Source organism: Ambystoma mexicanum, chromosome 2q (assembly GCF_040938575.1).
Source record: "Ambystoma mexicanum isolate Mex_15411 chromosome 2q, UKY_AmexF1_1, whole genome shotgun sequence".
NCBI lineage: Eukaryota > Metazoa > Chordata > Amphibia > Caudata > Ambystomatidae > Ambystoma > Ambystoma mexicanum.
The window spans coordinates 12,664,606-12,692,563 of NC_090924.1; the positions used below are offsets into that span (position 1 = coordinate 12,664,606).

At 48.0% G+C, this 27,958-nt stretch overlaps 1 protein-coding gene across 3 annotated transcripts in view; it reads right to left on the bottom strand.

The window, feature by feature from the left end:
* LOC138569113 (cyclin-dependent kinase-like 4) overlaps positions 1-27,958 on the bottom strand; it is a 1,540,933-nt gene that overhangs the window by 237,810 nt on the left and 1,275,165 nt on the right. For all 3 annotated transcript variants that reach the window (XM_069646780.1, XM_069646779.1, XM_069646778.1), the window contains one exon: positions 1,743-1,877. In XM_069646780.1, coding sequence (XP_069502881.1) covers positions 1,743-1,877 — 135 coding nt within the window. The remainder of the gene's footprint in view (positions 1-1,742; positions 1,878-27,958) is intronic.

A 27,958-nucleotide genomic window follows, 5' to 3' on the forward strand; every position in this document is an offset into this window, starting at 1 on the left:
GTTTTTAATAAAGATTACTTCTTCCTTCTGTAATAAGGATGAGGCTTCACAAAAGTGTAGCTAGTTCTCATAAGCCCACAGCGTCCCGGGTGCTCCTTCTCTCTCGGGTTCCTGCAAGGGAATGGAGAAGACACACTCAGTCCGTCATTTGTCTCCACCTTATATAGGGGCTGGAGGGTTGTGAACCAATTAGGGAGGTATTGTTCAGGTAGTCTATAAAAGTTCCCATAAGCCCCGCCCCCTTTCTCTCGTAACGAAGGTTGCCTTCATGCCTGGTCCGCCAAGCCCGCACAACCGAAAGGAACGCCGTCCTCCACGTGAGCCGACAACGCCGCAGTCGCTGGACCTCTGCAACGAGAAATGAAAGGTGAGCGTTGCCGGGGTTCTCCGTAATCCGGTACTCCCACTTGTTTCTCTGTCGCAGCTTTCCACTGCCATGTGAACGGAACTGCTCGATGGTAATCCACCATCTGTTGGGGAGCATAACTGGTCTGATTGATGTAACCCTGCTGACATGAGAGTATATTTCTCGGGTATAGGGGAGCGGGTACGGCCGGGAGGCTTCTATTCCGGACTTCTCTAACCCCACCTTCCGAAGACTCGCGTCCATCAGCCGCCTGTGACCATGTATGTCCTCGACATTGTTGTTCTACCCCCTTCGTTTGGTCTATGTCGAACGATCCATGCTTTCTTCCTTCCATTGCTCTGTGATTAATTGTTCTCCTTTGATCTTCTCCGTTCCGTCGTGCCGCTGCTGGTGTCCTTTCTTCAGCGTTCCGTTCACAAAATGCTAAATTAGTATTATTATTATGAGTATGCAGGCAAAGTAATATAAAATATTTTATCACTGGCATTAGACGCCTGACAATATATATATACATTTGAAACCACTTGTTTGAATCTCTGTTGGATGGGTTGCGGGGAGGTTGGGTTATATATATATGAACAAGTTACTTTCTTACCTGGTAACGTTCTTTCGATGGGATGGTCCGACGACGTATTCCATATCTATGACAGGTAATGTCCACAGCTGTGCTGATTCGGAAAATCTTTGGCGTCTGCGTCGATGACGTAGGACGCATTCCCCTCGAAATATATATACATACTGCAAAGCTGCCCAATGTTGAGGGATTTTTGGCTGGAGGTACGATTGGCAGTGGATGAAATGCTTGGATAGCACATTTCAGAAGATCAAGAGAGGTAAGGCTTCAGAGTAATATATTAGTAGCAGCCAAATGGTCAGTGGTTGCCATTTGGGGGAAAGCAGAGGTTCCATCTAAAATATTGCCATATTTTAGTGAGTCATAGGATGACTCATGGCATACATATATACCGTTAGTATGCTGCAAGGGATTTGGTGGGGTTTTACTGCCCAACTAGACTTTGTGTCTTGAGTTGGTTTGATCTCAAAGTGGAAATATTTGTTTGACATTGTTCTTAAAGGAATGTGCTCCAATTTTCTAGAGTTTGTCTAGGTTTGCCGAAAGGGGGTGGGTGAGGACTGGGAGGCACCCAGGGAATAATGGAATTGAGGTTACATATTTTGTTAGAACTCAAAACTAATAAACCTTGGAAAAAAGCATTTGTGTCCCTGTTATTGAGGGTATTTCAAGCACCATGTGTGATGATGACGGCAGATGCCATACAGAATTAAGTGGAGGTGCCCCCTGGTACATATATGTCACTGCAATTGGCAATACGGATGAAAGCATGAGGAATACATTTGAATACATTATTGGTACCTGAAAACGTCTCCGGTTTTTCCCATCATGCCGTGCCCTTCTTTTTTCTGGTTCTTCACGATGGGCCTCAAAGTAGGGGTTTTCTAAGAGCTGCTCGCAGCTCATCCTCTCATCAGGGTTCATCTTCAGGCAGCCCTGTAAAGGTATTTGATGGAATCAATCATAGAATCATTTTCAATCCAAAAATATGGCTGGTAGTTCAGAGCTCTTGGACAAATCCTCAAAACAAACACAGGGCTTTTACTAGAGTTTGGAACTAATGCCATGCAATGAGAAATGTGTGCAGAAAGGATTGGTCCATGATGCAATGAGGGGGAAAAAAAGAACATTTAGAACACAAAAAAGGCCTATATCTGTATGATAAGCATAATACCAATTTTATTAACCTGGTTCTTTTTTTCAATGCTGCACATACCAGTCTATTGGATTTTAGAAATAATCCTGTGTTCTGTGGGCTTCACCTGTCGGTAGAAGCCCGGGGTCCAAGTTACAGAGTGAAGTGAGGGCCTAAATGCTAGGCCCCGGTGCTGTTAGCAGGGCAATCAAGCCCCCCAGAATGCTTGATTATTGCTATTAGCACCCCAAGCAAAACCCCTGAGGTTCTAATAGCAATAGAAAATAAGAAGAAAAAAAAAAGAAAACTGATTCCAAGATGGCTGCCATGATCATTACACCGTGAGGAGTGCCCTCCAACCCGGCAATCACAACTAAGGGTACAAAATGAGACTGGAGACCCCGGTGCAAGTGCCAGATATGTAGGATCGCCCCAAGGACGGGACCACCACCCTGAAAATAAGCAGCAGAGTAACAACGCTGCGGTGCTGAGGAGGTACGTGGTACATTGGAAGGAAGCCAAGCGCCCCCGAGGTGAGGAACAGGACAATCGGTGTGCCTGAATAGGAGCAGCGCAGCAGAGACATTCTCCCTACCGTGGGCACATGTAGAGAGTCAGCTGAAAGGGGGTATGGAACAGCAGTACCCACCGGGAACAGCAGGAGTTTGACCGAGAGAGTTGCCCCTCGACAGTTGAGGGTACCCGGGCCTTGGCGAGAGGTGGACCCGGGTCTCACGCAGAAGGCAGCGTAGGCGGCACTCACCACAGGAGCATGAGAGTGGCGGTACCCTCAACAGTAAGGACAGACCACGCAAAAAATCTCACACAAGTAAGAGAGGGGGAAGCTCGCCTTTGGAACTATTGATGGCACGGTGTGGAGCACGCATCCAGCCTTGGACTCCCTGGAGAGGGGCCCAGGTGCGTGTCCAGTCCATAACGGCATGTGGCGGTGCGCCCCATAGCTTACTTCCCGCTGCAACCGGAAACCCCGGAGCCAGGCTAACGCAGACCACTGGGGCGTATAGCCCAACATAGAAGCACCTACAGCGGACAACCCAGGCAGTGGTGATTGGGCCACCCCGCCCTCCAGGATCTGGACTCGCCGCGGGACTGGGAGACCAAACGGGCACCGGACCAGAAAAGAAGACGCCTCAAGACAGGAGACAACCGTCGGGCACGCACTATGAGCCGATGGGTGCAGCACTGGCTGTGGGAAGCGCCAGCTCTGCATAGCAGGGCCCCCTAATCAAAGTGTAAGGACATCTGCCTGAGGTGTTGCACAGGATCAAATCGTTTGTAGCCCACAACAAGGTTGATTGTCACTGTGCTCTTGAACCTTGTAATAAAAGTCAAGCCTGGAAAGAAACCACGCAAACCCTGCTGAATACAGAACAGTCTCCCTTACAGGACATTGGAAAAGGGTGCTGGGGGAGCTACTATTGCAAACACAAGAGGTCCTACAAATAAGGGCAAGTAATGATTGCCCCCACAAGGAGGTGGAGCTGCGGATTACGGTATATAGTGGGAAATCTGCTCCCAGAAACAAGGGGGAGAGGACTGGCCCCAACCTGAGTGACAAAAGAACTATCCCATAGGCTCAAAAGGGGAGCGCAGTCTGGTGCCGGATACCACCTAGCAAAGTCCCTTTAATGTTACGGAACAAGCCCAAAGACCTCAAGGAAGGGGCCGCCACAAACAAAATGGCAAAAAAAACAGGACAGAGCCCTCCAGAAGTTATGGCGCAAGGAAGGGGAAACATCGGTGGGGGGCGATCAGATACAGACCGATCAGCCGAGGCCTGAGGGGTCCCCAACGCAAACGAGTGGCCTGCTGGTCACAAATGAAGTTTTCCAGCAATGCTTCAAAGCATTCAGCGACAAGATGACGGAAACCCTTCAGACGCAGCTGAACCCAATAAGAACAGAACTGACCCAATCCCTACAAGAATTTAAGGAGGACATTGCGGAACTAGGTGACAGAGTGGACTTGTGTGAAAATGCAATTCAAGAGCTAACCAAAGACACTCACAAGATTGATGCACTAACTGACCAGTTAGCGGTAGCCACACACAATCTTGAGCTTCAAGCTGAGGACTTTGAGAACCGCTCAAGGAGGGCGAACATAAGGGTCAAGGGATTACCCGAAAGTGTGAGCGATCGTGACCTCCGAGAGACAATGCAACAGGTGTTCGCAGACTTGCTGGACAAAGAGGCGGGAGGGGAAGAGAATCCCTTAGACAGAATACATTGAGTGGACCCAATATGAACAGAACCAGGTGCTAGACCGAGAGAAGTGGTAACGGCGCGGCGAAGATACGACCAAAAGGAGGCGATCCTACAAGACGGCAGGAACGCGACCCCTATAAAAGTCAATGGCAAAGAAATTCAGTTGTTCCAAGATCTGGCCAAAACTAAGCTGGCAAAGAGGAGCGAGATGGGCCCAGTGACAAGGGCATTATCCCAAGCCCAGACTCAGTACAGATGGACCTTTCCATTTGGGATGGTCTACACGTGGGAAGGCCACCAACACTGCATCACCACACAAGAAGAAGGGCTCAGGATCCTGAACATCGAGTAAGAAGGGGCAGAGCCCCCGGGAGGGCGGGCCAGGAGACCTCCCGCGAACGCTTGCAGGAGAAACCCTAGGAATGGAAGAGTAAGTGAATCAAGGGCAAAAAGAAAGCCTCCACAGGGACCGGAAGTGCATGGGTCCAAATCTCCAGCTTGAAAGAAAGACTAAGTATAAAACTGGGCCATGGGAGTTTGTTAACTCTCGTAGCGGGGGGTGGTCCAGGGCGGCGTTTGGTACTGAATCTGCAGAGGCCTCCTAGATAAAGGAGGATTGACTGGGGCAGTGGAGGGATGGTAACGGTACTTGGAATCGGGGGATGCTTGACCTACACAGTTATCCTCTGGGTGTTTAACGAGACTCAGCACCCACAGCTGGGAACATGGGAGGAGGAAGGCGAGCTGAGTTTAGGCAGAGAGGTTGGGGGAGGAGTTGGGGGAGCAGGGGGTAGTGGGAGAGGCAGAGAGGGAGGGGGTTCAATGCAGCATAGAAACTCACAGGGCAAAAAGGGGGACGGGTAGCAAACAGGGGATTCACTTGCTCTCATTGAACGTCAGGGGGTTGAATACGCCCATCAAAAGGCAAAAGGTAGAGGGTCTCTTGCAAGAAGCGAAACCCGAAATTGTGACCTTTCAGGAGACTCACATCAGCATGAAAGATAATGCAAATTAAGTATAAGAGGCTATCCCCATGTGCTACAGGCAAACGACAAACGAGAGGGGTATATCTCGTCTTGATGATATATGATCTAATATTTATTTTTAAATTTGTTTATTGGCATTTCTTATTGTTACAGACATAACATCATATCAGAATTGCATACCAACAGTAACGTTTGAAAACAACATATAACCAAAAAATACAATTGAACTGCAGTGTTCGCCGGTGTGTACCTCTTGTTCCAATTAGGTAGGTGCGGTGGGTGTATAGTGGGCCCGAGTCGGATGTCAGGGAGTGAGAGGAGGGGGGAGAGGAGGGAGGTGGAGAAGCGTGGGTGGTCTATGTGCCGCACTACTCGGGTAGGTTGCTCTGAGGATAGGGCATTGGTGGTGTGCAGGATTGTTTGTTCAAAGCGGTTTATCGTCTGAAGGGTGAAACAGATCTCGTGTAAGGGTTTTCCATGCATCCAGTGCCACGCTTGCGTCATCTGGGGATCTGAGGGTTCCATCCTCCCAGGCCTGAGTTTCTGCTTCTACCCATAGTTTCATTTCCCGGTGCCATGTTAAGTGTTGTGGGCCGTTCGCCCGCTTCCAGGCCATTGTGATGTTTCTTTTTGCTAGCACGCAAGCCAGGTCCATGAGTTTAGTTGCATGTTTTATCTTGGCTAGACGAGGGTACATGCCCAACAGGCATTCTTTAGGGGACCAGTCGTATCTGGTCATGCCGGCTGACCTGCATGTTTGCTCAACTCTGGCCCAAGGGTGACGTACCCTGGGGCAACTCCAGAACATGTTCCATAGGTCTGCGTTTTCCGATTCACACCACATGCATCTGTGGGAGGCCTGATAGTTAAATTGGGCTATTCTGTGTGAAGTCATATATGTGCGATATAGCACGTTAAGTTGTATCAGCCTAAACCGGGCATTCCTGGATACTTCCTTAGGAAACATCAAAGTCCTCTCCCACTCTTTGTCTGTGAACTCCTGTCCTATATCCTGTTCCCATCTGGTTTTCAGATCTGCGTTGCGGGGGTTAGGTCTGTCTGTTAGTTGGCTTTATATTTGGGATATCAGTCTCCGGACGTCCCCCAGGTTGTACAGCAGTGTCAGAAGGGGGTGTGCCTCAGGTTCTTCAGTCCACTCGGCCCACTTCATGCATGCAGTGCACTTGGCTCGTTGGTACCATAAGAATTGTCCGCACGGCACACCATCTGCCACCTGAAGCGATGTGAAGTCTCTGAAGTTGCCTTCGTCGTACATGTCCCCCATGTGTAGACCCCATTCCTTACCCAGGATATGATCTGTGCTAGATCAGTGCTAGAGTTGCATAAGTCTGAAATCATCGGGACCTCAGGGGAGTACGAGTGTTTTAGGTGTAGTAGTGCCCTGGTTCTAAGCCATATTTGCCGACCTAGGACCGTTGACAGGGGTGAATTACTTAGGCATATCTGTGGTGCCCAGATGAGTTCTTTCAAGCGTAGGAGACTTATTAGATGCTGAAGCAGTCTTGTTTCTGCTGTGGTGTCGTCAGACAATGATATGATATGATATGATATGATATTTATAACGTGCTTAATACCCAGAGGTTTCTAAATGCAGACCTGGGGATCGAACCTGTGGTGCTCCGTGCTGTCTTGTTTCCAAGGCAAGCACGTTGCCCTGGAGCTATCCTCCAGAGACAATATTCCGGGATCTTACTGATTTGCGAATATTGGGGACGATAGCAGATAAAGAAGGTAGATTCCTGTTTGCTAAAATTCGACGGGGAGGCAAAGCATTTACAATCACTCAGTGTATGCCCCTAATACGGAACAGGACGGTTTCTTACAGGGGGGTGTTGGACAATCTTGAGAATTATATGAAGGCCCAGCTCATAGTAACAGGGGATTTTAATCTGGCATGGAGCCCAAGGGAGGATAGAAGCATTGGCATGACTCCCTCAGTTAAAGGCCCAATTCAAAACTTGCGGGTAAGAATGACCCAGTTGGCATTGGTGGATGCCTAGATGGAATCTCAGGGGGGAGGGGGATGCGCTAAGGGATATACGTTTAATTCCCATGTGCATAGAACGTTCTTGAGGATCGATTATATATGGGTATCCTGTAACCTTCTGGGACAGGTTATGAAGATGGAGCTGGGGCCCATAACGCTGTATGATCATGCGCCACTACTACTAGAAATCCAGTGGGAGAGAGGGTGGGGGTGTGGCAGTGGCAATTTCCTAGACACTTGCTGCAGACAGGGTGATCTGTGAGTAACTGCGAGACTACATGCAGTAATTTTTTGATAGAAACAGGACCCCTGCTATCCAGGAACAGGTAGTATGGGGTGCCTCTAAAGGAACCATACGCGGGGAACTGATAGCAAAGAAAGCACTGCGGGACAGGCAAGAAAGGGCGCTACAGGCACATCTAGAACGACGCTTACTGGGGGTGAGGACTAGAATTGAAACTGACAAAGGGTTATTGCTTAGGAAAGAATATAGGCATCTGGGCCAAATTAGCATTTTGCAAACTAAGTGAGCAGAAGAACAAGTTACTTACCAACTGGTAACATTCTTTCGATTGGATGTTCCTCCAACGTATTCCTCATCTTAGAAGTATTCCATCCAGCTTTAGCTGCTTCGTGAAAAAAATTCTCTGCGTCGATGTCGTCGAGTCGATGGTCCCTCGAAGGCCTCCGTCGAGGGTGACGTCATTGGGTGTATAAGTAGCATGCGCGGCGCTCGTTGGCCTCAGTTCTGTTTTTCCCCACCTTCTTATTGGTTTCTCATTGTGTAGACTGTGCCGGCAGACAGGTATTTGCCTTGCAGGAGTTAGAGTGGCAATAACCCGGAAAAATCTAAAGAGGGGTAGGTTAGGAGGGCGATGAGGAATACGTTGGAGGAACATCCAATCAAAAGAACGTTACCAGTTGGTAAGTAACTTGTTCTTCAAGTGGATTGTGTCCTCCAACGTATTCCTCATCTTAGATGGACTCCCAAAGCAGTATGGACAATTTTTCTGGAGGAGGGGTTAAACTTTTAGATACCCCTAGATGGCCGAATATAGTATTGCTTTACCAAAATTCAGCTCCTTACATTGGGAAGCATCCAGGCTATAGAATTTTGAAAAAGTATGCAGTGAGGACCAAGTTGCTGCTTCACAAATGGACCTTATAGGAACACCTCTTTGTAGGTCCGTCGAAGAGGCGATGCCTCTGGTGGAATGAGCCCTTAAACCTTCTGGTGGGTCTTTTTGTGCTAATCTGTAGCCTTCTGAAATACAAAGCACAATCCAGCGTGATATTGTTTGTTTTGTCACTGACTGACCCAATCTTTTTCCTGTGTAGCCAATAAACAGTTGATTGTCCACTCTATGCTTAGAAAGCCTAGAAATGTAAAAGCTTAAAGCTCTTTTCGGATCCAACGTGTGTAACCTTTCTTCCTCCTTACTAGGATGAGATGGAGGATAGAATGCGGGTAAAACAATTATCTGACTTAAATGAAAATCAGATACCACTTTTGGCAAAAATGGGGGTTTAACCTTCAACACAACTCTGTCCTTATGGAACACAGTATAGGGTGGCCCAGAAGACAGTGCCTGCAATTCGATCACTCTTCTTGCAGATGCTAAAGCAACTAGGAAAGCTTTTCCATGTCAGTAATCTTAATGGACAAGTGTGCAAAGCCTCAAAAGGAGCACACATTAAAAATGTTAGTACCAGATTGAGATCCCAAATTGGCACTTGAAAATGGATAAGGAGGAACAAATTAGTGAGTCCTTTTAAGAATTGCACTATCAGAGGAATTTTGAAATAGGAGCATTCCTCCGACGAGCACTTGAAGATGGAAAGCACCGCAAGATAACCTTTAATGGTTCCAACATTTAGACCTCTATGTGCCAGGGTCAGGAGGAAGGACAGTACTTCCGGAATAAAACAGAGAAAAGGATCGACATTCTTTTCTCTGCACCAGTTGCAAAACTTTTTCCAATGGCAACGGTATAGAGACTTTGTTGCTGGCCTTCTTGCCGAAAGCAACACCTCGATGACGTCATCTGGAAGGTTCCAATCCTTGTATCTCAGCCTTCCAGATACCAAGCGTGAAAGTTGAGCGTTTTGACCTCTGGATAGAGAACCCGACCCTCCATTTGAGAGAGAAGGTTCTTTCTCCGAGGAAGAAGTATTGGAGGACAGATGGACATGTCTAGAAGGTCCGGGTACCACGTTCTCCTGGCCCAATCCGGGTCAATTAGGATCATGTGGTTTCCGAAGCGTCTCAGTCTCCTGATGACCTGAGGAATGACGGGAATCGGAGGGAACGCATACAATAGTGGGAAATTCCACTCCACCACGAACGCGTCCCCGCAGGGCTCCTCTTGAGGGAAATTCCCTTGAGCAATACCTTTCACACTTCCGGTTGATTCCAGTCGCAAATAGGTCCACTTGAGGGGTTCCCCCAAGGGCGAAGATATCTTGAATGACTTCCTGAGCCAGTTACCATTCGTGGGACACCGTGCTCTGCCTGCTCAGAGCGTCTGCCATCATATTCTCTTCCCCGGCTAGGTGAACTGCCGTTAAAGAGATTCCTTCTTGGATTGCCCAATACCAGAGTTGCATTGCCTCTCTGCACAGAGGTAGTGACCCTACACCTCCTCTTTTGTTTAGATAATGCATGGCCACTGTGTTGTCTGTCATTATCAGGAAACTTTTTCCCCTGACAGATGGCAGGGAAGCTTTCAGCGCTAGTCCGATTGCTCTCAGCTCCAGAAGGTTGATGTGTAGTTTGGACTCCGATGGAGACCAACGACAGCTGATTGTCAAATCGTTGGCATGAGCTGCCCACCCTTTGAGGGGTCCGTCACTACTGTGATCTCCGGCCATGGTTGCCAAAAAACTTTCTCCCTTCAGGATATTCTCTGAACGAGTCCACCATAGAAGATCCTGACGAACCTTGTTCGGAATTTGGAGAAGATCCGTCATTCGACCTGAGAACTGGGACCACTGAGTCTTTAGAGCCCGTTGAAAGGATCTCATTCTCAGACGTGCCTCTGGCACTAGGAAAATGCAGGATGCCATCAGGCCGAGCAACCTTAAGAAGTCGTAGGCCTGAAGATTTTGGGCATTTTGGAATTTGGAAACCATCTGAAGAATGTTCCTCCAACGCAAGCTCTTTCCCAGGGATGTGTCTAATACTGCTCCTATATTTTGGAGCCATTGAGAAGGTGTCATTTGTGACTTCTTGAAATTGAGGGAGAAGCCCAGACTGCGGAGCAAGTGTCAGGTGACTTTCAGGTGATCTAGTGCCTGTTCGGCAGAACGTGCTCTGATCAGCCAATCGTCCAGGTAGGGGTAGACGTGAATCCCCCGTCTCCTGAGTTGCGCTGCCACCACTACCATCAGTTTGGTGAAGACCCTCGGGGCGGAGGTCAATCTGAATGGCAGGACTTGAAACTGATGTGTGAGTCGCCAACTACGAACCTCAGGTATTTTCTGTGCTTGAGATTAATCGGCACATGAAAATAAGCATCCCGGAGGTCCAATGACACCAACCAATGCTGGAGTTGGAGGGCCTGAAGGATCTGAGAAAGAGTAACCATCTTGAACTTGTCCTTCCTGAGGAACTTGTTCAAGTTTCTTAAATCCAGGATGGGTCTCAGTCCTCCGTCCTTTTTGAGGATCAGAAAATACGGGGAGTACCATGCCTTGTTCCTCTCCGCTGCAGGTACCGGTTCTATAGCACCTTTCTCCAGCAGGGTTAAAACTTCCTGCTGTAGGAGCGGGTCTGAAAACTTCAAAGGGTGTCTCCTTGGTGGATTGCTTTGAGGTTGCGTTAGAAAAGGAAGGCAGTCGGTGTGGTGGAGGGTAACGCATTGGCGGGCCAGCTGAAGAGATAAATAAGATTCTAGTATAAATAGGCGCTAAGGTGCTGGATGAGAAACTAACTCTCCTGAATACTGCGTCATAGGGGTATCAACCTCCCGTGCACTACAGTCTGCAGACACAGCTTTCAAGGGAACTCCCGAGGGCACTCTACTGATTTGAGCAACCTCTCTCCGGCGATGCCCAAAATAGGAAACAAGAACAGAGGGAGCAAAATTACAACTTTCCTCACTGCAGCAACGCCTACCCCGCAAAAGATGGAGTCGATTGTGGCGGAGGTTCACGCCTCACAGGGGTCTGATTTAAACCTTGATCCGGCCATATCCAGACACGAATTAGAGGGAATGTTGAGGGCACTTAAGCAGGACATCACGACGGCAATAACATCGGAAATCCAGTCTTCAAAAGACTCTTTGGCACAGTCTATCGCGGAAATAAGCTCCAATTTGACTGGCCTTGAGACCAGGGTTATGAATTAGAGAACCTGGCATATGAGCACGAGCGGGACAACGAGGACCTTGCCAAAAGAATGCAGAATGTGGAAGACAGACTGGAGGAAATGGCGGCAAAACAGGCGGACTTGGAAAACCGCTCAAGGAGGAATAATATTAGGATTCGGGGAGTGCCAAGACAGTTTCAGGATCAGGAACTTGCTGAATATGTGCGTGATCTCTTTAAAACCTTGTTGAAAATGCGAGACTCTGACAAACTGATCCTGGACAGGACTCATCGGGTGTATTCCTCTATTCAGCAAAAGCATAATCTTCTTCCGGATGTCCTGACTAGGGTCCACTTCTTTCTGCAAAGAGAGGAAATTATGGCGGCAGCTAGAAAGGTAGAAAAGGTGGAATTCCGCGGCTCTGCCATATCATTATTCCAGGACCTCTCAACATACACCTTGGCAAATCACAGGCGCCTCCAGAAAGTCACCACCTGGCTGCAAGCAAAAAAGATCCGCTACAGATGGGGATACCCGTGCAGAATACTGTTTGAATACCAAAACCGCTCCTGCATCATCGGCTCCGAGGGAGAAGCAATGAGTGGCTGCAAGGCGTTGCAGGCGAGTCAGGCGGCACAGGAGCTGAAGTGGAGAGGGAGTCGGTTGTTAGCTCCACGCCGAAGGAGAAGAGGCGAAGGCCCATGGGTTGGGCTCTAGCTAGAACACCAAAGATACCAGAGGATGCGGAACAGGGGGGCAGCACTCCCCCCGGAGCGGGTGGCGAAAGTTAACATGAAGAATTCACACGCCTCGGCAAAGAGCTTAGATGGACTGTAGCAGTACAGTTGGTTGGGTGATGGCAGAATGGTTCTCTTCTCAGTGGCAAGTATTCGCCTTAGTATGTGAAGGATGTCAGCAAGGTGACTGATAAGAAGCGAATGGATGCGGATGTTGGGCTCCCCATGTGGGGCAGTCACTTTAATAAGTTGAGATAAAATGATTTACATTCGCCCTGTTCTGGTTACAGCTATAAGGCGACTGATGAAATGGGGCTGGGAGTTGTCCTTGAAATGATTAATTAGGACAGCTGCACAAGTAAACTGGTAGGATGTCTGCTTGTCTCGTGTCCTGCTCCGGGTGTTGCAGAGCATGTAAAGACGCAACAAGGCCTGATGGGACTTTTATGTATGCTCATTGGGTGTGCGATTACCACAATTGGGGGTATGTGGGGATGAATCTGAGGGGTTTGAAGTTGGGTGCCCGTCACACGGATTATGCCCGTCATTGTTAACCTGGAAGGGCTACTGTTCAAATCAGTTGCATTACGAGTTTGGCAAGCACTTTGTGATTTGTATTTTATTCATCTCTTTTATTTCTTTGGTTTTTTTCTTTACGGCATTTTTATGTCTTTTAAGGAGCCTGGTCTTCAAAGGTTGTGGCGCGGTCCGCACTGGTCTGCTGGGTTTGAGGCATCATGTGACCTTTTGAAGTATACCTGATAGACAGTATGGTGAAATACAAATGATGGTGATTGGGAGGAACCCGTTTCTTTACATGCTAGGTTCACTTGGGCCCAATGGGGATGGGAGACTGGTGAGGGGGATGGGGAATGGGCATCTATTTTTAGCCATTTTGAATGGGTGATGAGTGATGCTTGCTCGAAGGAGACAATGACAAGGCTATGACTAACCCGAATTGTTGCTGCATCTCCCTGAATGTGCAAGGGTTGAATTCTCCGATTAAACGAAGGGCATTGATGCACCGCATGGCCACCTTAGACTCCTCGATCCTGTTTCTTCAGGAGACTCACTTGCTCCCATCTGATGAATTCAGGCTTAATAATAAATTATATCCCACGACATTTTGCGCTTCTTCGGGGAGTAAGAGAGGTGGGGTGGCCATCCTGGTTCGCAGAGGAATCTCGTTTGTGGTTTGCAAGACGCTGAAGGATCTGGTGGGCAGGTATGTCTTGGTTGTAGCTAGACTACAGGGGAGGAAGGTGACACTTGTCTCTTTATATGCACCTAATGCACAGCAGGACATGTTCTTTGAGTCTGTCTCCAAACTCCTGTTTGAACATGCGGAGGGTGAAATAATAATTGGGGTGGTTTTAATGCTGTAGTTAACCCTCTGATGGACAAGTCTCTCCCTCCAACTAGTGCTGACAAAAAGAATTATTTGGCACTTACCACGCTCCTGCGAGAGCACTCCCTTATAGAGGTATGGAGATTTTGTCATCCAGAAGAGCGAGAATATACATACTACTCTGCGGTGCACAGGGGATTCTCCAGGCTGGATATGTTCTTAGTGTCTGACAAGCTTATAGCCCAAACAATTGACATAGATATATTGCCCAAAGCCTTGTCAGATCACGCCCCGGTACTACTCATGTTGTCTTCCTTTAAGGACTCTTCAAACCCAACACGTGCCTGGAAACTGAATGAATTCCTCCTGGAGGATCCCCAGTTCCGCTCATGTATTTTAGAGGCTATTAACCATTATTTTAATGAGAACGAGACGGATGAATTGCCATATACTAAGGTATGGGAAGCAGCAAAGGCTGTGCTTCGGGGTCAGATAATTGCTTATTCGGCGGAAAAAGGGAGGGCAAGGAAACAAATACAGTCCCAGCTGGAGCTGGAGCTCCGGAAGAGGGAGGAGGCACATAGATGTAGGCCCACTCAGAGACTGAAACGTGAGGTTAGGATAGCCCAGAGGGCCCTCGAGGCTCATCACATGAGCCGTGCAGTTTATAGCATGACGAGAGCTAAACAATACTACTATTCTAAAGGTAACAAAGCCAATCGGCTATTGGCAGCTAAGTTGAAAATGCGTGCGAGCTGCAATAGGATTGAAGCATTGTTGGATGGGGAAGGGAGGAGGGTCACTTCAGAGGGAGATAAACTTCGTGTAGTGGAGGAGTATTTCAGTGTCCACTCTGCCCCCCACCAAACGGACCTACGCATGGCGGGTGGGTTTATACAACTCGTGAGCTTTTAGAGGAGCCAATTACAAGGGAGGAGATAGAAATAGTGATTCGATCCCTTCCTTTGGGTAAGGCCCCAGGGCCTGACGGGTTCACAATAAATTCTATAAGATCTTTAGGGCTGAGCTCTCCCCCTACTTAGCAAAACTCTTTAATGACATCTGGGCAACGGGGTCGGTCTCGGCGTCTGACGTCTACTACGACATTGGTTTTGAAACCTGGAAGAAATCCGATTGAATGTGCATCCTATCGACCAATTACTTTACTAAATACAGATGCGAAACTATTGAGTAGGGTAATAGCAGGGCGCCTGGGGGAGGTTCTTCATACGCTGGTGGAGAAAGATCAAACAGGGTTTATACGTAATCGTTCGACACATGATAATATACGTGAGACGATAGATCTGATAGCTTTGGCCCCTAGACTGCCGGGTAAATTGTCACTGTTATCGTTAGATGCTCATCGGGCTTTTGACAGTATGTCTTGGAGTTACTTACAGTTGGTGCTGGAGAGGTTTGGGTTTGGCCTCAGTTTTTTTGAGTTGATTCTCTCCAATTACCAGTTCCCCTCTACTAAAGTTAAAGTGAATGCGAACTTGACCCCAGCAATCCGTTTATATAGGGGCACTAGGCAGGGTTGCCCCATGTCCCCTTTGGTTTTTACATTAGCACTAGAACCCTTGGCACAACATGTCAGATTGAGTAGGGAAATCATGGGCTTCGAGTTTGCAGGACAATGCCATAAGATAGCGCTATACGCGGATGACTTGCTTTGTTTCCTAAAAGATGCACCTAAATCCATCCTGCCCCTGATGAACTTATTGTTCAACTTTGAAAAAATGTCTGGCTTTGGGGTGAATGTGAATAAATCGGTGGGTATGGCGTTAACTGAGTCCCCGGAGGGCCTGGCGGAGATGCAGGCGGCCTTCCCAATTTCCTGGTCTTCCAGGAACATTCCCTACTTGGAGATTAAAGTGACCCCGACCTATGCAGGCCTATTTAAAGCAAACATACCAGCACTATTGAGAGAAGCCAAAGAGTGGCTTCGTCGTTGGGATTCACAGGAAATATCCTGGCTGGGCAGGGTGAGCGCGTTGAAGATGTCTCTTGTTCCGAAGCTGCTGTATGCCTTCTATTCCTTACCGATACAGATTCCTGAGAGGGACCTTATAGATATGCAGAAGAAGATAGGACGCTTTGTGTGGGGAAATAAGAAGCCTAGGATCCCTTATAAACTCTTGACGAGAAAGGCGGTACATGGGGGTATAGGTCTGCCCTCGGTTCAGTGCTACTATAGGGCGTCACAGGTGGCTCCTATGTTAGCCTGGGGGAGCTCCACTGAAACTCCTAAATGGCAAGAAATAGAGCAAGAAGCTTCTCCCTTTCCGTTAGAGTATTTCCCTTTCCTGCCCAAAGAGGCGCAAGGCTATCAGGGAGGACTGTTGCCCACGACATTGGCTACGCTTCAAAGTTGGGAAGGGCGCAAAGGGGGATCGCTGTGGGCCTGGGTCTGTTGTCCCCTGTGACTCAAAACCCGGCGTTTACGCCGGGACTAAATCCCAGCTCATTCCAAGGGTGGGAATCAAATGGACCATTAAGGCTTATGGACTTGTATGTGGACCAGGAACCTCTGACATTTCAGGAGTGTAAGGAGAAGTTTGGGCTGTCAGAGGTGGAACGGTTTAGATAAATACAGCTACGACACTGGTTTGTTTGTTTGTTTGTTTGTTTTTATTATTTATAATGCGCGAATGTACCCGGGGGTATCAGGGCGCAGCCTTTACAAGAATATTCCAAGCTTGGTTACAGTACAAAGAATATACATAATACAGGAATAGCTACACCAGTGTTATATACAAGTCAGTGGTAGGCCTACAGGCCATTATATACAGGTAGGCAAGGCGCACAAGCAGGTAAGCAAGAAGGCACATGTAGTTACAATTTGTACAGAAGGTGCTGGGCACTTCATGGTCTTAGTGGGTCTCGCTTTTCAACCATGAGATTACCAGTGAGCGGAAATTCTGGTAGGGCTTGTCAATTCTAAGGTTTGGAGGCAAGGAGTTCCACAACAAGGCAGCTTTTACCGGGAAGCTATTACCCCCTATGGTGGCCCGCTTGAAGTGGGGAACAGTTAGACAGTTTTTGTATGCGGTTCTGGTGGGTCTTGAAGAGGACTGTCGGTGGAATCTGTTGATCAGATAAATTGGGGCGGCATTGTTCAGAGACTTGTGAGTGAGTGATGCCGTTTTTAATAGAATTTTATTTTTAGTGGTTAGTCAATTATTCTGTAGGCTATAGTTTGTAATGTGTTCCCTTCTGGAAATGCTCAGAGCTGCTCTTAGTGCTTTGTTCTGAAGGGTTTGCAGTTTGCTGGTGGTAGCCTTAGTAGATCCCAGGTATAGGGCATTACAGTAGTCAAGGCGGGACAGAATAAGAGCTCTGGCGAGTGTCAGGCAGCTGGAATCCGACAGGAAGGGTTTAGCTGTGCGGATTAATTTGCAGGTGTAAGCCGTGGAGGATGCAAGGGAGCTCACTTGTCTTTTAAAGGAGAAATTGGAGTCAAGATAGAATCCCAATGTTTTAACCTCCTGTCCGACTTTGATGTTGTTTCCATCAATCATGAAGGAATTGTAGGCCGGGCCGAGCTTCTTTATATTAAGTGAGGTACCTAGGATGATGAGTTCTGTTTTATCATCATTCAGGCATAGTCCATGAGTGGCCATCCATGCCTGGATGATGATGTACACCCTATTTAACAAGGCCAAATCCTTTCCATAATCTCCAGAAAGCGGAAGGAGGATCCGAGTATCATCTGCATAATTAGTGTAGGTGATACCGAGATGATCCAAATCATCGAAAAGGGGCTTGGTAAATATGTTGTATAGTGTGGGGGAGACACAGGAGCCCTGAGGAACACTGCAGGTGATGGGTATGGGGTCTGCTGCAGCCATGGGGGAGAAGACCCTCATGGTCCTGCCGTTAAGGAAGGATGTGATCCACGTGATGGCCTCCGTTGAGAAGTGAGCTGCAGTGTGGAGGTGTGAACATAGGACAGAGTGATCGACCAGATCGAAAGCTGCAGATAGGTCAAGGAGGAGGAGTAAGGCAGCTTGCCCATTGTCTCTGAGCGAATCGATCTGGGCTTTTAAGTCAATGAGAGCGGTTTCAGTCCCATGTTGGGGCCGGAACCCAGACTTTTTAGATCCTAGGAGGTTGTGTTCTTCCAGGTGCTTCTGTATTTGTACATAAGCAACCTTGTCTAGAATTTTTAGGAGAAAGGGAACGCTTGTTATGGGTCGATAGTTTGTGGGTGTGGCAGGGTCGAGGGTAGGTTTTTTCAATAACGGGAGTACCCAGGATTGTTTTAGATTCGTAGGGATAAATCCGGTGGCAAAGGAGGCATTGATCAGTTTTGTGATAAAAGGGGAGAGGTCACGGGCAGCATCTTTGATGAGCTGAGCAGGGCACAGGTCACCCTGGCAATTGGACGGTTTCAGGGATAAAATGATTTTTTCCACTTCCAAAATATTGACTTTGGCAAACTGGAAACGGGCTAGGTCGGTGGGCAAGGGTTTGTCATGAATTTTTGAATTGAGTGTTATTCAGGCAAGCTCTTTTGCTGGCAATTTTACTTTGAAGAGTCACAATCTTGTTTGCTAGGGCGTTTTGAATGTTTGTGCACCAGCTTTTGTCTTTGGTGCAAGTATCGGGGGGTGCTGTGGGGGTTTCTATTTCTTTGAGGATAGAAAAAAGTTCTTTCATGTTGGATTTGGCTTGGGATATACGAGAGTCGAATGAAGTACGTTTTGCCAGGTAGATTTCTTTTTTGTACAGTGCAGCTAGTTTGGAGAGTTTGAGTTTGTTTGAGACTGTGGGGGATTTTTCCAAATGGCCTTGCAACTTCTTTTTTGTTGCCTTAGGTGCGTTTTTGGTTTACTGGATCTGAGTTTGAGTGGCGCGATGCGGTCCAGCGAGGTGGCCATGATCTTATTATATTCTTCGACCATGGACTCGGGGTCCAGGTCGTCTGGCAATGTGTTGAGAGTGGGGAGTAGATTAGGGATAAGACTTTCTGCGGTCATGTTTTTCTTGTTTCTGGTAAGGGTAGGTGGGACCTTAATAATAGGCGGTGGTGGTGGCCTATCGGTGGAGAGCACGAATGATATCAAGTGGTGGTCAGTCCAGGCTAAAGGTGAGATATTTGTAATATTCGCTAGGCAGTTGTGATCGGCCACCCAGTCGAGTGTTCTGCCTTTCGAGTGTGTTGGTACTGTGCATCTTTGCACAAAGCCTAATTCAGTGAGAGTATTAGCTATAATGCTGGCAGGATGGTCTTCCGGGTCATTGTAACCCAAGTTGAGGTCACCTAGGGTGAGTGCTTGAGTGGAGCTTTTAAGGTTGCTGGATAGAATAGAGTTGAGGTCTTCGTCGAAGGTACCAATAGGGCCTGGTGGGCGGTAGATCAGGTAAATGTTAAGAGTTTGGATGTTAGTGAGAGGTATTTTGACTGCTAGTATTTCGCAGGAGAGGGCATCTATAGGGGTGGCTAGTCTCATGGTAAGACTGCACTTATAGATAATGGCGACACCGCCTCCTCTCGAGATGGGACGGTCTTGTCTCAGGATAGTATAGTTATCTGGGATTGCCAGCATGAGCATAGGGCCTGCTGCTGGGTGTAACCAGGTTTCGGTGATGGCAAGGAAGTCAAGGTCTTCTGCCAGTATTAGGTCTATGATTTCTGTAGCATGAGCTACCAGTGATCTGGCATTGATCAAAGCTCCCTTGATTTTAGGACTAACTATGTTGTTGGGAGTGGAATCTGACTTTTCTGAGGTGGTAGTGTGGCGCTTGTCATGTGAGGGTTCAGGAGTGACCAAAGTGGGGGAGTCTTGAGAGGGTGTGGAGTAAGGTTTTTGTAATAGGTTACTGATTTGTGTGGCGGAGTTAGGTCGGAAAGGTTGCGTTCTACGGTTTTGTGTGTTAGTCAGTGAGCGGGCCAGGGGCTCATGGATTTTGGCTAACCTGGCTCTAAGTCCTAGGTTCCTTTCTATAGTGATGCGAGGGTGACTGGAAGGTGGCAGAACCTGAGGGTCATTTGAATCTGAATAAGGTACTTGGTTGTTAAATTTAGGTAAAGCTGGCATGTTGGGTAGTTGTGGAGCCATCTTAGTAGGTGGTGCACTATTGAGGCTGATCAGAATATAGGCCAGCAGGTAGGTGGGGAATAGACACATACTAGATATGCGTGATAGATGCCTAGCATAAGGATGGGCGGTTAGGCAGGGATGCGTGGGTGAACACCTAGATTTGAAATGAGGCAGATTGGCAAGAATACATGGATAATCACCTAGATTCAAGTGAGGCATAGATAAATAGCTAGGTTCAGGGTGAGGCAGTATATTCAGAGTGCAGAGATATGCAGTTAACGGTTAAGCAGATTTCAGACAGGCTACTTTAAGTTAATAGCTTGAAGCCACTTAGCATATGGAGACAGGGGCATCAATCAAATCACAACAGCAAGTCGCAAGTACATTTGCATAATGAGTGCAACGTGCGGCGTGGCTAGTGCAGAACAAGGCAATAGTGTAATGAAAGGTTCACCTGAAAGCAAAAATTACACTGGGCTAAAAATGGGTAACCGCTGATGATAGGCAAGAGTGGTATGTCTGGATTAGGCACCCCAGGGTGGTGGCTGATGCTGGGTGAGGTTGGGTTCTAAGGGCTAACTAGGTTCTAGAGGCTACCTAGAGCAGCGAAAACAGCAATATGTTGTGGCAAGGGTGCACATGAGAGGGCTACATACAACTAATAGGGAAACCCGCCAAGTTGCCAATAGAGCGCCATTCAGCATTAAGCTTAGAATTATTGAGGGGCAGAGCTCCCATAGGTTGGCTGCTTGTTATAGTCTTCTGGAAAATGCCTTAGAGGGCGAAAAGCTTACCTACATGATGTCGTGGGAAAGGGAGCTGGGAGTTGAAATCCCAGAGGAATCCTGGCAGCGAATATGGTACAGAGCCCACAAGAGCTCTAGGTGTACATGGGTAAAAGAGAACGCTGTTAAGATCTGCTTTTGTTGGTACTTCCCTCCAACTAGGTTGCATTCAATGATTCTAGATTATCCGGATACGTGCTGGCATGGGTGTGGTGAAAGGGGTGATCTTGGGCACATGTGGTGGCAGTGTTCGGTCATCCAAGCCTACTGGTTGGAGGTCTGTTCCAAGATCAAGGATGTTACTGGCACGCTGCTTCCTATGGACCCGCGTATACTAATCCTAGATGACGTGCCTGAAGATGGGTCCTTCCCGATGACGGGCTCCAGAGCAGCCCTAATTGCTCAGTTACTTATTGCGGCACGAATCACAAGGGCTCGATTTTGGAAATCGGTGGAAGGGCCACATGTGGCGTGCTGGTGGGTGAAGGTGTGGGAATTGATGGGACTTGAAAAGCTCACTGCCATGCTAGAGGGGAAGATCACGAAGTTCAGGCGGATCTGGAACCCTTTCTTGGACTATGTGTCGGACAGAGAGCAGCTGTTCTTTCGGCCGAACTTAATGAGACACTTTATGAACTCCAGACAGACTTGAAATTGCTTACTTTGCACAGAAATTATACTGCTAAGGATTGCACAGGCTCCAATCTGTTTAATATATATATTTCTTTTCTTTTTTTACTTTTCTCTCCGTTTACTCTTGCATTGTTTTCCAATTGATTGTTGATAAATGAATTTGTTCATGATCTAGCTAAAATTGAATTGATGAATTGATAATGTATTGTTATGCTTTGTTGAATTGGGATGGATTTAAGGGTAGGGAACTTGGATTGAAAATCTGATGAACTGATGTGTGCCCTCATTTCCCTTGTTTTGTTATTGTTGGATTAACTGTTTTTAAAAATTCAATAAAAAAAGAAATAAAAAAAAGAAAAGGAAGGCAGTAACCTTGGGCTATTATTTCTAGAGCCCAAACATCTGAAGTAATGGCTCGCCATTCTTGCAGATGCTGTGACAGCCTGCCTCCTACAGGTGTCTTGTGATGCAAGTCCTCAAAGTGGTTTTGAGGCGGTTGCTGCAGCCGCTGATGGCAGAGAGGTTGTAGCTGGAGCTGGCTTTGCACGTTTTCCTCATCCACAGCGAGTGGCCTTTCTCTGGCCTCTTTGACTGGTCATTCCTCTCGCCTTTCCATATGAGGAGTAGTAACGATAGGATCGTCCCCTCCAAGATTGACCTGGTGCACGAAAAAATGGTTGAGGTTGCCTGATGGTAGCTCCCAAAGACTTGGCAGCTGTTTTTGAGGTCTGCAACCCCTCAAGGCTCTCGTCAGCCTTGCTGCCAAAAAGGTGAGACCAGTCAAAGGACATATTCAGGAGACGGTTCTGCACGTCTGGTGCGAAACCCGACTTCCGTAACCATGCAAATCTGCGCATTACCGTGCTAGTGCCCATGGACCTGCTCCCACTATCTACAGTGTCCAATCCAGATTCAAGGGATTCCTGCATAGCCTCCTTTCCATCTCTAACAATGGCTAGGAATCCTTCCCTCTCGTCCCCTTCTGGTATGTGCTCCGCCGCCATCGCAATGCACTCCCACAGTGTGTACGAAATCTTTGCCAAGGAACATGTGGAGTTGGCTGATTTTAACGCCATACCCCAAGCTGAAAATACCTTCCGTGCCCAGCCATCCACACGCTTATCGTCCCTGTCCGGAGGGATAGAAGGGTACGCCAGTTTGTTAGAAGCTGTGGCTGCCTGTATGACCAAACTCTCGGGAGTGGGATGTATAGACAGATAGCTGGGGTCGCTACTGGCAGGGCAGTATTTTGAGGTAAGGGATTTATTCACTGGTGGAAGAGAATCCAGAGTCTCCCAATTTTTGGCCACCCTATTTTGCAAGGCTACGTGAAAAGGTAGTATTGGGTCTTCAGTAGGACCATGATCCAATATGTCTGTTAGATCACCTTGGATAAATTGGGCTGGAGGTCTGGCCCATCCTAAATAATCTATTACCTTTGTCATTAGCTGACAGTATGACGGACCGGCATGTTCTCCTGGTTCTAGTCTACCAAAGTAATTTTCAGGAGATGCATCAATACCACTTGCATTGTGCAGTGATTCAACCAAATCCCTCATCCTGCTTTCTTCTGAAATCAGGCATTCTGGGACATTTGGGGTGCCATATTCTAGCACAAAAGGTACATTCTCCTCATCAGATTTCTCCTGTTCCTCAAAAATTGAGGTCAGGGACTTGAAAAACTCCGTCCTAGGAAGAGGTTTAAAAACCTTTTCTGGGAGTGGTAGAGGAGGAGTATTAATGGGTCCTGAAGGCATTACAGGTCTTGTAGCATTCTCTTTCCCTTTTTCTGGCTGATTTTGCCGAACTGGAGGTTTCGGCGTCGAGGGCTTCGGGGTCAACGTCGACAGAGGCGTTGATGGCGTCAGCATAATACCTGTCTTCGACGGCGCCGGCTTCGAGGCGCTCTTCGTAGACTTGCCCTTCGAGGTGTGTTCGGTCTCAGGCGGCGTCGGTGACCTCGAGCTGTCGACTTGACTCGAGCGGCTTTTCTCGCTCGGCGTCCTGGAAGGTTCTCTATCCTTCCTCTTTTGATCACCCGGGCTCGAGGGCGCGCGATTGTCAGAGTGATGACGCTCCAAGCCGGCTTTGGAGGAATGCGCGGACCGAGGATTCGCTTTCTCGAACACCTCCATCATTTTGACCCTGAATGCTTCTCATTCTTCGGATTATGAATGTTTAGTAGGACATTTCATCCTTTTTGGGGATTCGTCGATGACGAGGTGGAGGGGGACCTGTGGCGTCGTTTCTTAGATTTTTTTGTGGAAGACGACGAGCGATGGGAATCACTTCGGGATCTAGACCGATGCCCTTCGCGTCGAGGAGATTTCTCCTCACAGGACCTCGACTCGACGCTCGAGGCTTTACGACCTACCTGTAGTTGTCCCCTCCTCTCTCGCAAGGCCTTCCCCATCATCGCCTGACACTTCGTACATGCCTCCATGTCGTGGCCTTCTCCGAGGCACCACAAACACACTCGGTGCGGGTCTGTAATCGACATTTTTGAGCCGCACGACTTGCACTTTTTGAAACCCGATCTCGGGGTCGTGGTCGGCGTCGATGACGAGGACATATTCGTTATTTACTATTCTTCACAGAACTCGAGACGCGCCGAATCTCCAAAGTAACGTATACTGCGGAAAACGGAACTGAGGCCAACGGGCGCCGCGTGTGCTACTTATACACCCGATGATGTCACCCTCGATGGAGGCCTTCGAGGGACCATCGACTCGACACCCTCTGGTGAGAAATTTTTTTCTGAAGCAGCTAAAGCTTGATGGAATACATCTAAGATGAGGAATACGTTGGAGGACACAATCCACTCGAAAGATCGCTACTTTATCTGAAGCAACAATATTATGTACAGGCGAATAAAGCCGACTGGCTCTTGGCCCGGCAAGTAAGGAAAAAGGAGGCAACTAGAGTGATCTTCTGCATTCAAACTTCTCGGGGAGCAACCACCTCGGTATCAGAGGAGATTCTCCAAGCCTTTCCGGAATATTACTCTGCCATGTATTCCTCAGACATCCCAAATAGTGAAAGCCAAGAGACATGGCCAAGGTCATGCCCTCTGAATAAGCTTAATCAAAGTGATAGGGAGAGACTGGAGGGCGAGACCACGGAGGACAAGGTACGAGCAGTGATTCGATCCCTTCCATTAAATAACACCCCCAGTCCGGGCGGTTTCCCGGCAATGAAATAATAATGACATGTCTCTTCAACTCCGTCACCAGGTCGGGGCACGTCTCCCGAACAATGAGGAGGTGAAGGTGGTTTTGTTCACCAAACCTAATAAGGACAAAGCCTACTGTGGCTCGTATCGTCCCATCGCATTAATCTTTACTAAAATATTAGCGACCAGGCTGGACAAAAAAATCCTGGGGTTGATCCATCCAGATCAAGCAGGTTTTGTTAAGGGGAGACAAACGTTTCATAACGGGCGAATGTGCCGCCTGGTAGAAAAAGTAAATAAGACCGGCCTCTCCGCCGGGGTACTGGCCCTTGACGCAGAGAAGGCCTTCGATCGGGTAGAATGGTCTTTACAGTTCCTCACAATGGAGGCTATGGCGTTTGGGTCCGGTTTTCTTCGCTTGGTCAGGGCCAGCTATGGGTCACCATCGCTACGGCTAGCCAAAAATGGGCACATCTTGCAGACGATACGAGTGACCAGGGGCACCAAACATAAGGTGATGGCCTTCATGGATGACCTACTGGTAGTCCTGACAGATATGAGCACCTCACTCCCAAAACTGTCGGCCTTCCTGGGGCAATTTGGTAAAGTGGCGGGTTTGAAGATTAATACCCAAAAACCTGAATTAATGGTCCTTCAGGGGGAGGGGGCACATTGTCCAGCCCGGTGGACGCCGGGCAGTTCCTACGAGTAGATGGACGCCTCCGATAGCTGGGGTTAGTGATAACCAAGACCCTAGACAGCATGTATCAGACAAATTACCCCCTCTACTAGCTGAATATCTCATGGATGGGACAGATCTAGGTTATCAAAATGATGGTCCTACCCAGAGTGCTGTATTACTTTCAAGCTCACCCGCTAGAGGTCCCGCAAAAATTCTTCAGGACCTTGAATAGACTTCTGGGAAAGTTCATCTGGCAAGGGAAGAGACCACGGGTGGCATGGAGGATCATGACGGGCCCAACCGGGTGTGGCGGGGTTCCTAACTTTCAAACATATTACCAAGCTGCCCAGCTAATGGTCACACGAGAATGGTTTAGTGGGACCCCGGAAAAGATTTGGCAAAGGATGGATCGAGCCCCTCGAAGTCCTGTGGTGCCCAAAAATGGATTGACCTCTTAATATGTATAGAAGGCGGATTACGGCTCTGGTGGGTGACACATGGGATGCCGTAGTCAGAAGGACTGGTATCGCAACCTTCCAATACCTGTTTACTCCGTTACTGTGTAATCCCCAATTCACCTCTGGTCTTGAGATGGTTACATTCACTAGGTGGGAAGAAGCAGGCTGTGTAGAAGTGAGGGATATGATGGAAGGGCAGGATGTCATGTTGTTTCACCAGTGCAAACAGGCTATCAGTCTGCCGGAGGAGGATAGGCTTCGGTATGCTCAGATAAGGCATTGGTTGTCAGCATCAGGAATCAGGTTGCTCAGAGCACCAGAAAAATACTTGCTTACGAACTTGGGCAATCGCCAGTTGATAAGTAAACTGTATAGAATGTTCGACCTCCCTGCGGTCCAGATACAATGGTCCTACATGAAACAATAGGCGAATGCGCTACCCCTTCCTATATCAGAAGAGCAATGGGGGTAAGTGTGGCAGAGGATCCCCAAACTAATGAGGGGTCTACAGATCTGGGAAATGTGGAACAAAGGTTTTAGTACAATGGCACCTAACGCTGGAGAAATTGCATACATTTTATCCCCCTATGTCCCGGGCATGCTGGCGAGGTTGTAACAAGGTAGGCACTTGAGTGCACATATGGTGGGAATGTCCGGTCCTGAAACCATTCTGGGAGTCTGTTAATGAGGCAATGCAATCTATATTTGGTTCTCAGATACGAAGAGAATGTGGGGAAGCTCTGTTGGGGCTGGGTGATGTGTTGGACATCCTCATGTCTAAATCTCAAAAGAAGGCGTACATGATTTTTAGTGTTGCCGCTCTTTCCTTGATTGCCCAGAAATGGAAACAGGCTGGGGTGTCCTCTGAACAAGAATGGTTAGCAAAAATCTGGCATTATACATCACTACAATGGGTCACATACGCGATCCAAGGGGAATCTACCAAATTCAAGGCCGATTGGGACTTGGTCCTGGATGTTCTGCATAAAGACTTTTGTGAACAATGGTTCCCCCAGAGAGTCTGCTTGCTGGGTGTATTGTAGACATTGGCCCGCATGGTTAACTCATTGTAAGACCGCATATGAGGAGTTTGCAGCGAATCAGGGATTGTTTCTGTTAAAATTGTTTAAATGCCAATAAAAAAAACTTAAAAGAAAAAAGAAAACAGCTGCGCTGCTTGGTTCCCAGTGGCAGCGGGGGAGAGTCAGGGTTGCCAGGAAATGGAAGAGGGGGCTCCAACTGGAGCCCCCTCTTCCATTTCCATGGCTTCAACAGGAATCCATGCAACCTGAGCAGAGGAACAGGTAAGAGTTGAGGAGATTTGGATGGGGGGGATGGACACAGGGGTGGGTGCGTGGGGAGGTCTGGATTTGGGGGTGCGAGGAAGGAATATGGTAGTGCCAGGTGCAGCGACCTCTCGAGTAGCTCTGAACCCGGGATCACATCAGTAGATTCAGTCCGGATTTGGAGCACCCTGATTGACTGCTACACCCGTTGAGGCAGCTAACGAGTAATAACCTAACAATTCTGAGAAGTAGCGGGTAAGCACTGAGATTATCAAAACAGCATGACAAATCCCATCACCCACCCCGTACACCAATTGATTAGTATGCTATATTAATAAAAACTATTGAAAAGTCCTCCAGACAATGGGGTCCAATCCAGCCAGTGGCATGTGATCAGTGCAGTGCTCCAGTGCAGGGATTCTCATCAGTGTAGCTTCGGTTAATAGATCCAAATGCCAGGATGGAAGTGTATGATTGTGCTGCCAATTTGTTTCGGAATAGAGGTAGTTGGCATTTGTAGCCAAACATGCTGCTACACTATACAAAAAGAGGGCTTACATTCTGGTGTGCTAAGGTTATGGAACAAGTTACTTACCTGTAACTGTTGTTCTCCAGCATGGGTCTGGCATGGATTCACATGCTCATGAATATTCCCCGTCGTCAGGCCGGGAAACCTCGGTATAGAAAAAAATCATTATCAGTTTCGTTTCTGATCTGTCTTTCTTAGTAGTAACCAATTACTGGTCTCTGGGTCATACTGCCCCCAGCCAATGACTGCCCTCTCCTTAAGCCCCGTCTCTGGCAGCCATCCTCAGATTTGGTAGCATGTAAAGTGGCAGTATGACCAACTAAAGAGCCGCAGAGGCATAGGCGGGAGGGTTCGCATGTGAATCCATGCCAGACCCATGCTGGATAACAACAGTTACAGGTAAGTAACTTGTTCCTTCTCCCGCATGGGGTCTGGCATGGATTCACATGCTCATGAATAAGAGAATACATAGCAGTACACACATGCACAACCACGGGAGGTGGCAACAGGCTCAACATTAAGCAATACAACAACTCAACATTAAGCATCTCTTACCTCCTCACCAGGCTCAGCTTAAGCGGACAGGTTGCGCAGCACTGCTTGGCCGACCCTGGACTCCTCCCTGGAGTCCTAATCGACGCAGTAGAATCTTGTGAAGGTGTGCGTCGACCTCCACG